Source organism: Patiria miniata, unplaced genomic scaffold (assembly GCF_015706575.1).
Source record: "Patiria miniata isolate m_02_andy unplaced genomic scaffold, ASM1570657v1 HiC_scaffold_14, whole genome shotgun sequence".
Lineage (NCBI taxonomy): Eukaryota > Metazoa > Echinodermata > Asteroidea > Valvatida > Asterinidae > Patiria > Patiria miniata.
This window is the reverse complement of record NW_024037052.1, coordinates 10,916,912-10,931,094: the sequence shown is the minus strand read 5'-3', so window position 1 is coordinate 10,931,094 and position 14,183 is coordinate 10,916,912. Positions and strand designations below refer to the sequence as shown.

General features: G+C 40.7%; 1 protein-coding gene across 1 annotated transcript in view; it reads right to left on the bottom strand.

Annotated features, from left to right (window-relative positions):
- The window catches only part of LOC119722043 (cytoplasmic dynein 2 intermediate chain 1-like), a 244,618-nt gene that overhangs the window by 135,098 nt on the left and 95,337 nt on the right, over positions 1-14,183 (bottom strand). The window contains exon 11 of the mRNA XM_038192032.1: positions 8,470-8,581. Coding sequence (XP_038047960.1) covers positions 8,470-8,581 — 112 coding nt within the window. The remainder of the gene's footprint in view (positions 1-8,469; positions 8,582-14,183) is intronic.

Genomic DNA, 14,183 nt, shown 5'->3' with positions numbered 1-14,183 from the left:
CATGTTTACGGGTCAGATCCAGGGTCCGTGTACAGTGACGCCATGCACAATAACATTACATTCAACGTAAAAACGTATAACGTGAGAGTCTGAGACCTTACTTTTCCCATTCAAACAGTTTCCGACTTAAATGATATTTATACATCGCACTTTCCGAGGCATCCTTTATCATTTGTCAGTGAAGACAAGTTTACAGTTACTTGGCAAAACTGAAAAAATATCCCCTAAACTGTCGCCTGTTTTAAATTTGTGACCCAATACTTTTGTATTACACGACACGGACAAACAAAAATTTTGGCAGCAAATACTCTCTGCTTTTTACGCAAAGGTTTGCAAAAGTGACACTGATTGCCTTAAATTCCTATCCACGTGGAAAGAAAAAATATCAAAGTTATTCGAGTGTGATGTTGACCGATACTTCAGTGGGTCAAACTGCTACTGCAGGCGCGCGCGCATGCTAAATGAGCGGCTGAAACATACGTGATCTACAGCTGTAGAATGAGTAGGTGAAGGTTTATTGGCGTGTCTGGACGTAGCGCGATGACGTCCGAGTCCGACTCTTGCAATTAATCAGACGGGTGAATAGAAATAGCCCCGCCCGATTCCCAGTCAAATTCCCGATCTTCAGCCTCAGGTTGAGGGGGAATTGGGAGTTGTTGTGGTGCCAACGCCGCCAACTGAGCCGATAAAGTCTGAAAAACCTTTCAGCAATAATTCCGATGTATTGTCTCTCCGCCCGCGTTTGAGATGATGTGGGCGGTTCGATGACTGATCGGAGGTCGGCAACGTACTGGCACTGTCGCTTGTTGAAGAGCTAGAATAACGGCAGCGGCAGGATTTATTGGCCCGGCGCCGTTTATTCTTAGGCCATGATCGATTTTCCGATCCACGGCAACGAGACATTAATTCAGAAATTCCCAAAGGAACATGAGAGAACCCTAGGTGCCACCGGCACGCTATGGGTTTGACCGAGCGCCACTGGCGCACAATGGTCAGGACTGGGTGCTGGGTTTAACCCGGCGGCCGAGCCCGTCATACCGATCGGGTCCAGTTCCGCTCGGTTCCCCAGACGGGCCGAACGTAAACGCGATGGGCTGATCGCTTTTTGTTTTTTTCTGTTTTGCGCCCTCAACCGGTGGCTGAGGACAATCTGGGAAATTCCCCCCGGAGCAATCTGCTCACAGGGGAACACCGGCGTCGGTCTTTGGGATAGCCGATATATACCGATGCTTTTCTCGATGTGCATACTGGTAGAATCGGTAAAACCAATATCAGGAACGGACCGCGGTGGCTTCGTACTTACCCGCTTCCATGACTTTGTTTTCTTTCCAGAAGTGGTCGAAGCTTCACTTCTTGCCAAGTCTGTAGATTTCGCTAGCCAGGTGTCAATCTTCGTCCACATCTCGGAGCCCCATGACTCGCAAATGGCACACGTGAGAGCTCTAGAACATGGCCTACACTTAGGACATAATTCGTGGGAGTCGTCTTGGCTATTCAGCAAAATCTTGTGACATTTATTACAAGTCATGAAATTCTATCAAAGACCCCATAACCCATAACAGTCTCAGAAGTATAATTGGATTTTCTTCAAACTGTAAGGTTAAAAAAAATACAAACACATACGTATCTTTTAATGTACAATGTATACACGCAAAAAACACGAGGTCATAAAACAAAGTAAATACGCTTACAAAACTCGTCTAAAATCAAACAAATGTAACCAGAAACACACCTAGTGCTTCTTAGAACCAAATGTATTGCAAATCTTGAGAAAATTAGTAACAAATAGTGATTAAATCCAGTAAAAACATGCATGCTACTGCGAGCATCGAAAAACGCGTCCTACCGTCATGAGTGCTAAAGAAAAAGGGGACGATAATGGCTGGGGCTCTGACTATTGGGGGCGCTGGCTTAAGAGGGCGCTGTGGCACGCTATAACAAATCTTTACTGTAGCGGTTAGTTTACATAGTTAAGGAAATATGCATTTATAGGTCCAACAGGTAAGTAGGAAATAAAGTGGACATACCAGTTCATCCAGGTTAGCAAGTGGGTGATTACTTATTCAGAATCCTGCAGATCCTCTTCAAATGAAGCAACGTCATTGACTTTAAGTTCCTGAAAGAAACTTCTTTTGATGTCAAAGGGGGTTTACTAAACTCAATGCAACACCTGGCAGCAAAATGATCAGCAACATGTGCATTGAAAACAGAGACATTACTCACAGTATTCTCAATTTTCCTAGTGATGATAAGATCAGGAATATGACCTGATCTATGAGTGGATTGCCTGACAAGCTGTTGCAAACCAAAACACTCAAGCATATCCAAAACATTAATTGCATTGCGATCAGTCAAATCGTCCACATGAATATTAAAATCACCCGTTATAATAATTGTATCAGAGTGTAACATGATTGATTCAAGTAAATATGAGAACTCACTCAGAAAGTCATTGATAGTGACAGGATGCTTTGACGAATAGGTTGGTTGATAAATTACACAAAGACGTAACTTTGTCGAAGACTGTTTGAGTGAGATTGTCCATTCGGAGTATTCAAATGATCTCTTCTCCTCTCCAGCTATTTTATGAATGTCCAAATTCTCCCTGTAAAGAAGAGCAGTGCCACCTCCAGTTCGAGTTTCACGAGCATGAAACTTGAGTTCATATCCTGCTGGAGTAGCCATGGCAGCATTAGCAGTGTCATTTTCTGTGAGTCGGTTCTCCGTCACAGCTACCAGGTCAGCCTTGCTGTCATTCACAAAGTCAACAAAACTTGCCGGTTTATTATGAAGAGATTGTACATTCAAGGTGCACAGACTTAAAGAGTTCGATGTCGACTGGATGCCTTTGTCCATGAGGTAACCGGATTGACGTCTTGGAGACCGTTCGGCTGGAACAGTCAAGATGTGAGATCGTATCTGGCGACTGGTTGAAATAGGAGGGATGGGCATGCACATTTGGAACATCGGCCGGCCCTGCATCCTCGTGCCACTCAGCGGATTCTCAGCATCCTAATACGGTCATAGGTTGGTCGGAGCAGGTGTCGCTCAGAACGCAACGCTCGTAACTCAGTGTTTGTGTAGGCAATAGGTTGTGCTTCCGACTGACTTGTCAGTTGTGATCCAGCAGAACATGGACCAATCAACACTGAAGACAAAGGCCCAGGGTTGAGCAAAATGTCCACAGAGATGGTAACATCGAGTGGTGGATTGTGGCCAGGAATGATCAGGCAAATCGGACCATGCTTTAGCCATTTCATGGTTGCAGTCTTGGTGTGATGAAACCCGCCAGGGCATAAGTCTCTCACTTTGTTCAAGGATAAGAAGGCGGTGGTTGTAGCAAGTGTTTTTTCCATACATACAGTTTGTGGAGATATCTCAATTGGGAGCATGAAAACAGCTGCAAGTTGTAAGCAAGTGATGACATACACAAACAACTCCGCAGGTGCCATGTTTTACAGTCAGTTCACTGTTCCACATCAAAAAAATCCCTTAAAAACTCACATTCCAGAGGACATAAATGTGACCAAAGGATGACATAATTTTCTCCAACTCACATGGAACACACCAACAGCAAAATAAGAAGTAAATGTAAAGAAATAAAACCGATGATAATCGATTAAAACTTTAAAAACCAGAGCAGGTAAAAACACAACTGGCAGCTACAACAGCACCCTCTTTTTTTTCACAGTATTTTTGTTGACAGTCGTCAGGCACAACCCGACCACTGTCTAAACTTTTCTCATAAATCTTCTTTCTTTCCTTTTTTCCGGACAATACTTCTCCGAAGGTTTTCTCCTTAACGGTATATGGTATGAACTTGTAACTTTCAGGATATATCGACCCTCACCCCTAGTGGTGCATGACATAACGTCATCAGTTGTGATAACGTCATCAGTTTTCTTTCACCTATAACTTTAGAACAAAATGATCAATCATGTTCCAACCTTTTAATCAGATAGACCATTAATTGATGAACATTTTCTGTCCAGTACGTGAACTCGCTTGACCTTTACTTCCGGGTCAACCGGAAGGTCAAAGTTACCTGTTACCTACCTATCCCGTAGTCTTCTGACCGTGGGGGCACCCCTTGAAGACTTGTCAACCAGCTTCCTCCATCCCTCTCAATCCTCAGACTTTCTCAGGGAGTCACTCAGCGTCAGGCCTGTCCACTCCGAGATGTTATCCTCCCACCTCTTTCTCTGCCTGCCTCTCTTTCTTCCTCCTTGTACAGTGCCTTGCAGGATCGTCTTAGCAAGTCCTGATGATCGTGAAATGTGCCCATTGCACTTCAGTTTGCGCTTTTTCACAGTGGTCAGGAGATCTTTGTAGGATACAATGACTTGCCTGATTCTGGTCCGTACCTCCTCATTGGTGATGTGATTTTTGTAGGAGATGCCAAGAATCTTTCTGTAGCATCTCATTTCTGTGGCCTGTATTCTCTTCTCTAAGTCGGCTCTTAGAGTCCAGGTCTCACAGGCGTAGAGGAAGACAGAGATGACCAACAAGTACATCAGTCTGATTTTTGAGCTGAGCTTGATGTTCCTGTCATTCCAAATGGGCTTCAATTTTGTCAGCGCTGCTGTTGTCTGCGCGACCCTGGGGCATATTTCTGGTTTAGACCCTTGATCACTCACAACAGCTCCCAGGTACTTGAAGCTTTGGACAGTGTCAAGCTTCCTGCCGTTGACCGTGATGCCGTTGATACTGTGGGTCATGAGTTTGGTCTTCTCTGCACTGATTTCCATGCCATAGGATGAGGATGTTTTGTCAAGGCCTTCCACTAGTTTGGCAAGCTCCTGTTCTTCTCCAGCTAGGCCATCGATATCGTCAGCGAAACGCAAGTTGGTGACAGTCCTGCCTCCGATGCTGACTGTACCTTCATGGTCTTCCAGTGCGTCCGTCATGTTTCTCTCCAGAAAGATGTTGAAGAGCATGCCAGAGAGTAGACAACCTTGCCTGACTCCAACTGTCGTCCTGAACCAGTCCCCTGTGCTGCCGTTGAAGTATACTGCACTGGTGGCCTTGTCATAGAGGTGCTCTATTACCCTGATCAAGTTGGCACTGATGTTGTACAACCTCATGGTTGCCCACAAGGCTGCATGCTACACCCTGTCAAATGCTTTCTTGAAATCCACAAATATGTGGTAGAGGTTTTGCTGGTGTTGTAGATATCTCTCGCACAGTATCCTGAGGTTGAGTATCTGTTCCGTTGTGCTGCGCCCTGTTTGGAAGCCTGCCTGCTCCTAGGCAAAGATCTCTTCTGCTTGAGGCTTCAGTCTGTTTAGCAAGACTTTCAACATGACTTTGCTTGGATGACTTATAATGCTGATTGTGCGGTAGTTTTGACACTGTTGTAAATTGCCTTTCTTGGGGAGGGTAATGATCAATGACTGAGTCCATGGTGTCAGCCATTCTCCTGTCTGCCAGATCTTGTTGCAGATAGTTGTTAGGGCAATAATTACGCCCTCTCCACCTGCCTGAACCAGCTCTGCTGGAATGTTGTCCACTCCTGCCGACTTTCCTTTTTTCAGCGATTTCACTGCCGCCCCCACTTCTTCACTAAGGATAGGGTAGTTATCGGTGTTGGTTGCTGGAGGGACATTCAGTACCTCTGGGACACCTGTGGCTCTGTGGGTGTACAGCTTTGAGCAGTATTCTGTCCATCTCTTCAGAATCTCCTGTTCTTCTGTAAGACAGTTTCCTGCTTTATCCTGTATGGTGGTAACTCGCCCTTGCTTTGTTAGGTGAATTTAAAATACAGACAGATGCCTAATAATCAAAATGAACCGAATTTCTTCCAAACGATTTATGGGATTATGATAAAACCTGGTATGAACTTGAAACCCTGTCCGAAGATGTTTTTAAAAAATCTGACATCATCATGATGTCATCAGGTATCAAATTACAAGCAATTTAAAGGTATAGCCCATCATTTGTAATTTGTGCCTTTTGTTCATTTTTTTGTGGCTTTTCCGGGGGTGGGGGGTTGGGGGTTGCGCCCCCCTTGGTCCCCCCCCCCCCCCCCCCCGCGACGCTCATGGCTGGAAAGTTGAATTTTGACATGACACAGGCGGAAAAAATGTTGCAACCTGACGCAACTTTTTCTTCATATATCATCTCAATGAAGGTTACTCATTGCAAAAATGATGATAAGACATGAATCTGGGACTGAGATATATTTCCAATTTTGTTAGAAAATACTTAGCAAATTTTCTTGACTCTCCATAGAGTTTGTTCACAATTGCGGAAGTGGCGTCAGGTTGCAACATTTTTTCCCAGGCTGCATCCGAATCAATTAATTGTCTAGAGCACGTCCACGCCCAGTGGAAATACGCGGGGACGCACTGACAATAATTCGTAGCTGTAGCTCCGTGCATAGAGCTACATAGGGTTTGTAGCTCTATGGTCCGTGCACGTGGAACCCCGTTTTGAACACGGCCTGAGGCGCCTGCCAAACGCAGTGCGTTCGATTACTTCCCCCACGCTTACTCATGCAAGCGCGACAGCGTTCTCCCCTCCTCCCCTGGAAAAGCAACCAAAAAAAAGGGGGCAAAATTTCCCTGCCCCCCTCTTAACAAACTGATAAATCAAGAATATGTTGAGAAATACAGGCATTTGGAAAATAAGTTTTTCCCCCCTCTAGAAAAAATCCTGGCGACGCCCATGTTTCCAGCTCTTGCACGAAACTTTACCTGAAACTCCACTGCGCATGTCTGTCTTCACGCGAGGAGCCAGGTGCGGTTAAGCTGGGGGAATTAAGCGAATGCACTCACTGTATATGATACGTGATGATGTCATCGTGACGTCATTACCAGAAAGCTCAAGAGCTATATCAACTGTGCTATTTATAGCCAAATCTTGATTATATCTGTTGCAGTTAATTTTTCAGCAATTTTTAAAGGTCTAAAGGTCTTTTCGTTATAACATCCGGTCAGATTTTTTCAATTTTTTTTTCCCACAGGTCTTTTCTGCATTAAGGTCATCAGAATTATTATTAATTCTGAAGTGATTACAATGTAAGTACTGCAAATTTCGCCATACACATCAACTGAAAATTCGTTTTTTGACATTTTTTACCTGCCGCTAGAGGGCGCTTGAACATCTCATGACGTCACCTGTAAGTTTTTGGAAACGTCATCCTAGCTAGAGACTAACATTGTTGGAAGCAAGTTCACATCTTTTTCCACTAGCAAATTATAGGGCACTTCTGGTTTGGACCAGAAGGAAGGGTCACATGATTTTGAACGCATGAGATAAAATAACGATTCTGAATTATTCTATCAATTCCCGCAGAAAGTAGCTCAGGTCTCTTTATGGTTGATGTTATATTGTTTTTCGAAGATTAAATCTATTTATCTTTAACGTGATGTCACATGACCCACGCTGACGTCATAATGACGTAACTACATTTTTGCACATCTTCAGTATTGAAATCTTCATGTATTGAAATTTACGTTGATATCAGTTTTCATGTGGATAAACAGTTCTGGAAACAAATTTGCATGGGAGGATTGTCAACAATGTCAACAATGTAGAGTTTGTAAGAACAACCACACGGTGTTGGGCTAAACTGTTCGGTTGTTGATGGCAATAAATTTAGTATTACCACATGCAGTACACTGGCAGGAGATTTTGACACAATACATGTACCGGTATTTTGACAAAATCCTTTAGGCGAAGTAAAAAAAACAAACATGTTTTTATTTTTGAAAAATGCAGGAAAAAAACACCGAGAAAGTCCACGGTTAAAGCAAATACATCTAAAACTGTTCATTGTAGACCAATACAACTCTAAATGACACTGTAAATATGTTCAGTTCTCCTGTGCAACTTGTCTTTCATTTTAAAAGTGTCTTTGAACAGTGGAAACACCAACGGTTGCAGGAAATTTTAAAATAAATAAAAAATGAAAAGCCCCTCTTCCTCCTTTTTTTCAAAAACCTGGACAAGAAACATGTTTTTTTTTATTCGGCCTTATACTTGGCAAACACAGGTCTGCTATTTCTCATGATTTAAGTTAGTTTAAATTAAGTGCTTTATTTTACAAGTTACACTGTCCTGTGTAGTAATTTATGCTGTCTCCAGCAGCTTTCATAATTGTTGGCGAATTTGCTCTGTTTTTACACTCAATCTCATTATCTGCCCCCCCCCCCCCCCCCACTCTGTGGCAATTAAAACACTTAAAAAACTTGGGGTAATGCCAAAGTTGGGATCCTGGAGCCATATTCATGAAACCTTACTAAGCCTAGTTGGTTACTAAAAAGACATGCATTTGCTTACTAAGCCTAGCTATGGACAGAAACTTGTTTTGAGATTAAAAAGCTTTTTTTTAGATTTTGAACATTCTTCTTTGGATTTTTAGTGGTGATATTTGAAAACAAACAAAATGCATGACAAGCAAATTTTCTCATATGTGTTTATAAAAAAACATGCTACTTTGCTAGCTTATGAAACAAAGCTACTTACCACTGAAGGTCGAGGTTCCTTCACTGGGATGCTGGATCCAAATATCTCTCATCTCTACTGGTTCTGTCTGGATATCCCGGTCAAATACAGCATCTTGACATTGAACAAATGCCTAAAAGAAACAACAAACAACACATTTCATTTGATTTTCACTTTTTCACATCTGACATCTTAACTAATAAGCCCTGTCTCTCTGTCCTGCTATGCATTTTGCCAAGTGATCACCTGGAGATTTGAAGCTCTTTCACTGACAGTTGAGGACGGACCATATATTTTATCCTTAATTAACCGTAGTACCATAATTTTCGGAAATAGGCCGCACCGGCGTATAAGCGGCACCGGCTGCAGCGGTTAAATTTTGTAAGGCCTCCAAATTCTCAAGTCAAAAAGCTCTGGTCCGGTTCCATTTGCACTACGAAAGCTATAAAAAGGGCCACAAAATCTCGAAACATTTACGGTCGATACTCGTTAAACAAAATATGGAAACTGATGATGAGAAATAAACACCAGGAATTGCTGCTGGCTTGCCTGGCCGGTTCCCTGGCCTAAAACTAAGCGCATTACAACATTTTCCCGCAGCACTTGAGAGAGTATGCAATCCACCATCGTCAGACTGTGACTGGAGCGCTACAAATCTTGCTTTGTGGCAACTGATGCTGATTCGTTTTGTCTTAAGAACAAAAAGGTCCTTTTTTACAACAAAACTTATCAAATTGTTGTGATTACTAACGAGTAGAAACGTAAAAAAAAATCAAGTTTTCGATCGAACTTTCTTCAAAAACTAGTCAACACGATGCATGCATTTTGATGGGCGAATCGATTAATTCGAAACCGTCGCACCCATCCTCCCAGTTCTGACCTCAATAGTAAATGCATCTCTGACTGATGGCGTATTCCCAACAGGGGCTCGCTATGCCATTATCAAACCCCTCTTGAAAAAGGTAACCTTGGAAAAAAACATCCTCAGTAACTACAGGCAAGTATCTATCCTGTCATTTCTTGGAAAGATCATTGAGAAAACAGTTTGTTCAAGATTGACAGCTCACACATCCACAAACAAACTGATGGACCCTCATCAATCAGCATACAGGACACACCACAGCACAGAAACCGCACACATCAAAGTGAAAAAATGACATTATGACTGATCTTGATTTAAATCGGGTTACCTTCCAGGTACTTTTAGACCTTTCAGCAGCATTCGACACCATAGATCGAGAGATCGTTATATCTTGTCTCTCAACCAGAATTGGTGTTCGTGATGTTGCGCTGAAATGGTTCAAGTCAGATCTTGCAGACTGGTCAGCCAGAGTAGAACTTTGCGGTAAAAAGTTGTATCCTACTGAAGTCTGTGTGGGACTACCACAGGGTTCTGTTTTTGGGCCACTTGGTTATTCCATTTACACACTTCCTGTTGGAGACATCATGGTGTGTCACACCATTGCTATGCCGACGACACACAATTTTATATTTCATTTGATCCCAAATCTCCCAATGATCAAATTTGTGCCTTTGATACCTTAAATAAATGCCTGTCTGATATTAAACCATGGATGACTTGAAACAAACTAAAACTAAATCAAGACAAAACCGAGTTTCTCATAATAGGTTCTCCTTTCAATTTAAACAATCTTCCAGAAATTGTACTCACAGTAGGTAATTCAGCTATTAGACCATCAACATCTGCTAGGAATCTTGGCATATATTTTGACATACTCAATTATGCAATGTCCTCCGGTTTCACCTTCGCAACATTTCCAAAATTAGAAAATTCATTGATCATAATGCTTGCCATCATGCAGTTAGAGGTCTTATCCTATCAAGGTTAGATTACTGTAATGGGCTTCTCACATCTGTCCCAACATGTCAGCTTCAAAAAGACTCCAGAGTCTCCAGAACCGGGCAGCTCGCCTAATCTACAGGACTAACCGAAGACAGGATTCCACCCCTTTGCTGCAGTCACTACACTGGTTACCCATCTCCAAACGAATTTGTTACAAGTTATTACTTTTGGTATACAAACCATTTCACAACCAGTCACCAGAATATATGCAGTCCTGCATTCTGCCTCATGTTCCCCCCCAGACCAAACCTCCGTTCTAGTTCTTATCCTTTTCGTCTGATTTCCCCTCGTACTCACAACAAAGCTGGTGACAGAACCTTCACAGTCACTGCAGCGAAGGAGTGGAACAGTCTGCCCTTTTCCATTCAAAATGTCAAATCTCTCGAGCTATTCCGGAAGCTGATCAAGACCCATTTATTCCACCAATAATCAAATCATTGTCTATGCTACCTGTTGTTATTATTTAACTGAAATTATTATTTTACTTCAATTGTTCATTATTTGTAAGCGCTGCGATTTAGTTTACTAATAAGAGCGTTCTTAAATGCCGAATACTATTATTATTATTAGGGCAATTCCACGGTTACTCACATGACGTTTTTGATGTACTTTGGAGTTTCCTTGGGCCGTAATTACCATACTGAAAATGTTTAATAACTGTTATCCCCATGGTAGATAGAGTAGACCTAGACCTACCCAAGCACCAAAGATGACATGTGAAAAATGTGTTATGTATGATAAACAGATGCACAAAATCGGTTATTCCATTCAAGGTCCCCCCAAAAAGTGGGTCAAAAAAATTACGACGTGGGGTTCGGGGCCAGCTTAAGGGCCCAGAATATTGTTTGGATTCTAGATGCTCTGTGGTGCGATCTGAGGCAATTTCTGACCACTTTAACCAATATTTTTTTGAGGAAAAGATGGTGGTGTACTCATTGCCTGCCTTTATTGCGATGTCACATAAAAAAGAAAATAAAAAAAATTGGTTTTGTTTTTTTTTTGGGGGGGGGGACCATGGCCCCCTTTGGCCCCCCCTGGATCCGCCCTTGCTCACGTTACATTTTCGGACATGCATAAAAAGCCAACATGCTTTGATCAAAAAGTGTCCTCATACAGGCAACCTGTGGAAATTTCTTTTATATGGATAAAAGACAGGGTGATCGTAAGATCATGGCCAAATTCTGCTAAATGCAATTCAAAAATCTGTCAAATTCATCAAAAATCTGCCAAATTCCCCAGAATTACTCGAAATACACTATAAACACTTAAAATCACATGTAGATATTGTAGTATTGCCTCAATTAAGGTTCAAATTACTTTATTTAACAATCTGCAGTAACATAAAAGATGTTATGAAATGGCGTAAATTTCAGGCAAAACGTGGTTGCGTCATGACAAAGTCCGGTTCCCAGTGAACCTCAGCACCTAGACCAGTCAACCTTTCCCATTACATGCAGGGGTTTATTTGAAAAGATTGAAGCTTTTTTAACGAAATGTACCTTTTTTCAAATTTGTTATGTTTTTCTGTCAAATATCCATGTTTGCAGAATTCTGCCAGAAATCTGCCAAAAAAATGCATTCTGTCAAATTTTCTGTCAAACTCATTTTTTAACACAAAATCTGTCAAAGTTAGCCGACAATCGGCTTAAAAGGTCTCCCTGATAAAAGACCATGCCATGGGGCACACATAGTAAGAGTAAAACAAATCCTCTAGAATCTTATATTTTTTTGCAATCCACAAAAAACATGGTTACTCACGTTACGGTTACTCACGTTACATTTTGTCCAACCCATCTGATAATCTTATGGCATGATGCTTTTTTGACTAAATTATCATAGTTAGTATGTTTCTACCCAATAGGCATCAGAACTACTAAAAGTCTGACTTAAATTTGCATTTTGGATCTCCAATGGCAAGTAGGCCTACTCCAAGATAAAGGTTTTCATCTGACATTATTCTGATACCATTACATTTACAGTGCATACTGATCCCCTATCAGGAATTTGTTGTTTCCTCTTAAGTTCAGCTGTAATTTAGGTGTTTTTTTAACTAATACTGAGCCATCAGAACAAACCTCTCATGTTCTGAGAGTCTGCTAAAACTTAATGTATGCCACTAAAGCACAGAATATAGGGTCCATGGAAAGGCCACACTACCAGAGACCATGATGTGGAGAGTGGATTCCAGGGCATACCACTGTACCGGTAGCTTAGTGTGAAGTGCCTACATGTAATGTAATTTAAAGGGAAAATACAACATTTGCAAACATCAAAAAATAAAACTACCAAATCATGTTGAAATACCGTGCTGGACTGTTAGTGAATGACAGTGTAAAGCATCCTGTAAAATCGTGGCACCTGGTATATTGTCATTTTCAAGAAAAGTGGTATTTTTGTATCAATTTCCAACGCTGATCGGCCGATCAGCGTTGGAAAAAAATGGCTTTTTTTCAAATACTGGCCCCAAATGACCATCGCACTTGTTTTCATTCGATTACAAACCTATGAACGGGTACGAGCCAGCTAGACTGGTTACCTGACCTTACAATTCCCCAATGTATGTAAACTGTTCTGTTTCTTCTTATATGGAGTCAGAGAACCAGACTACAGGAAAATGATTGTTTTTCTTGGTTTTTATAGCATTTTCGAACCCAAAACCTCAAAAAAGTCAGTGTAACTATATTTGCTATATATTTTCAACCCCCCAATTCCATCCATTTCTGAAAATTACAGCAAGAGCAAATGATGTATATTCCTTTTAACTTTTGTTCCAAACAAACATTTTAATTTCAATGTAGAGACGTACAGATGTCTTCCTTATTCCATTCAACAACATAAAATCTTGATAAAATACTTTACTTGGATTCAATTACAATAAAATATGCTGTTTCAAAGACCATTTTGCACCATAAACAGGATAAAATATGCTTCAAAGTATCTTTAATGATTGAGGTTCTTTGGTTTAAGACAAACAGTTATCAATCAAATCAATGTTATCAAGCAAAAGTCAGTTTGGGTATAGTTTGGGTGACTTGGGATAAAAAAAACTTGGTTACTCACGTTACATTTTTGGTTACTCACGTTACAAAAATAACTCACGTTACCAAATTAAGTTGCCTTTTATTCTTAAATGTGTGTATCAGTGTCAACAAAACACTTATATTTATATCTATGTTCATGCAAAGAATGATAATCCTTAATACCAAAATTTAATTCATTAGAAATGTTGATGAGAAAAAACTTTTATATCTTTTTGGTTACTCACGTTACATTGACCAAAAAAGGTGTAAAATGCTACTTTTTGACATGTAAAAATGGATGACGGCTGTGAATTGACATATGTTCCAGAGATTAAGACTATCATACATAACGTGTACATGCTAGACATAAGGTTATGATCGAAATATCTCTTATTGCATTAATAGCAATCAAGGTTTAAACTTTACCAAATTTGTTGAGTTCTTTGTAGCACAAAAATATTTTTCACTTTATGACACGATTTGTCAAAAAATGTTTGATAAAATTGGGTTTTCTTTGTTAATTTCTCATACTTGAATGTATAATCTGTAATAAAAATGTGAAACTCCGTTAAAAAATAAAACTTTTTTTTTCTTAGCCTTGTCCATCAAACTGTGGAATTGCCCATTATTATTATTAATATTATTATTAATTTTGTAAGGGGTGATTTAGCCCCTGTTTTGCATTTTACATCGTTTCTTGAATACTTTTCCAAAAAAAAATTATATTGTGACGTTGAACAACTGATTGTCCAATAAAGAAATTTGTCCGACTCCATAAAAAGTATTAGTTGTCTTTTTTTCTTTGAAACAGCGGAAATATTGGTAATTATTGTTCCCAAGAAAGTACACCC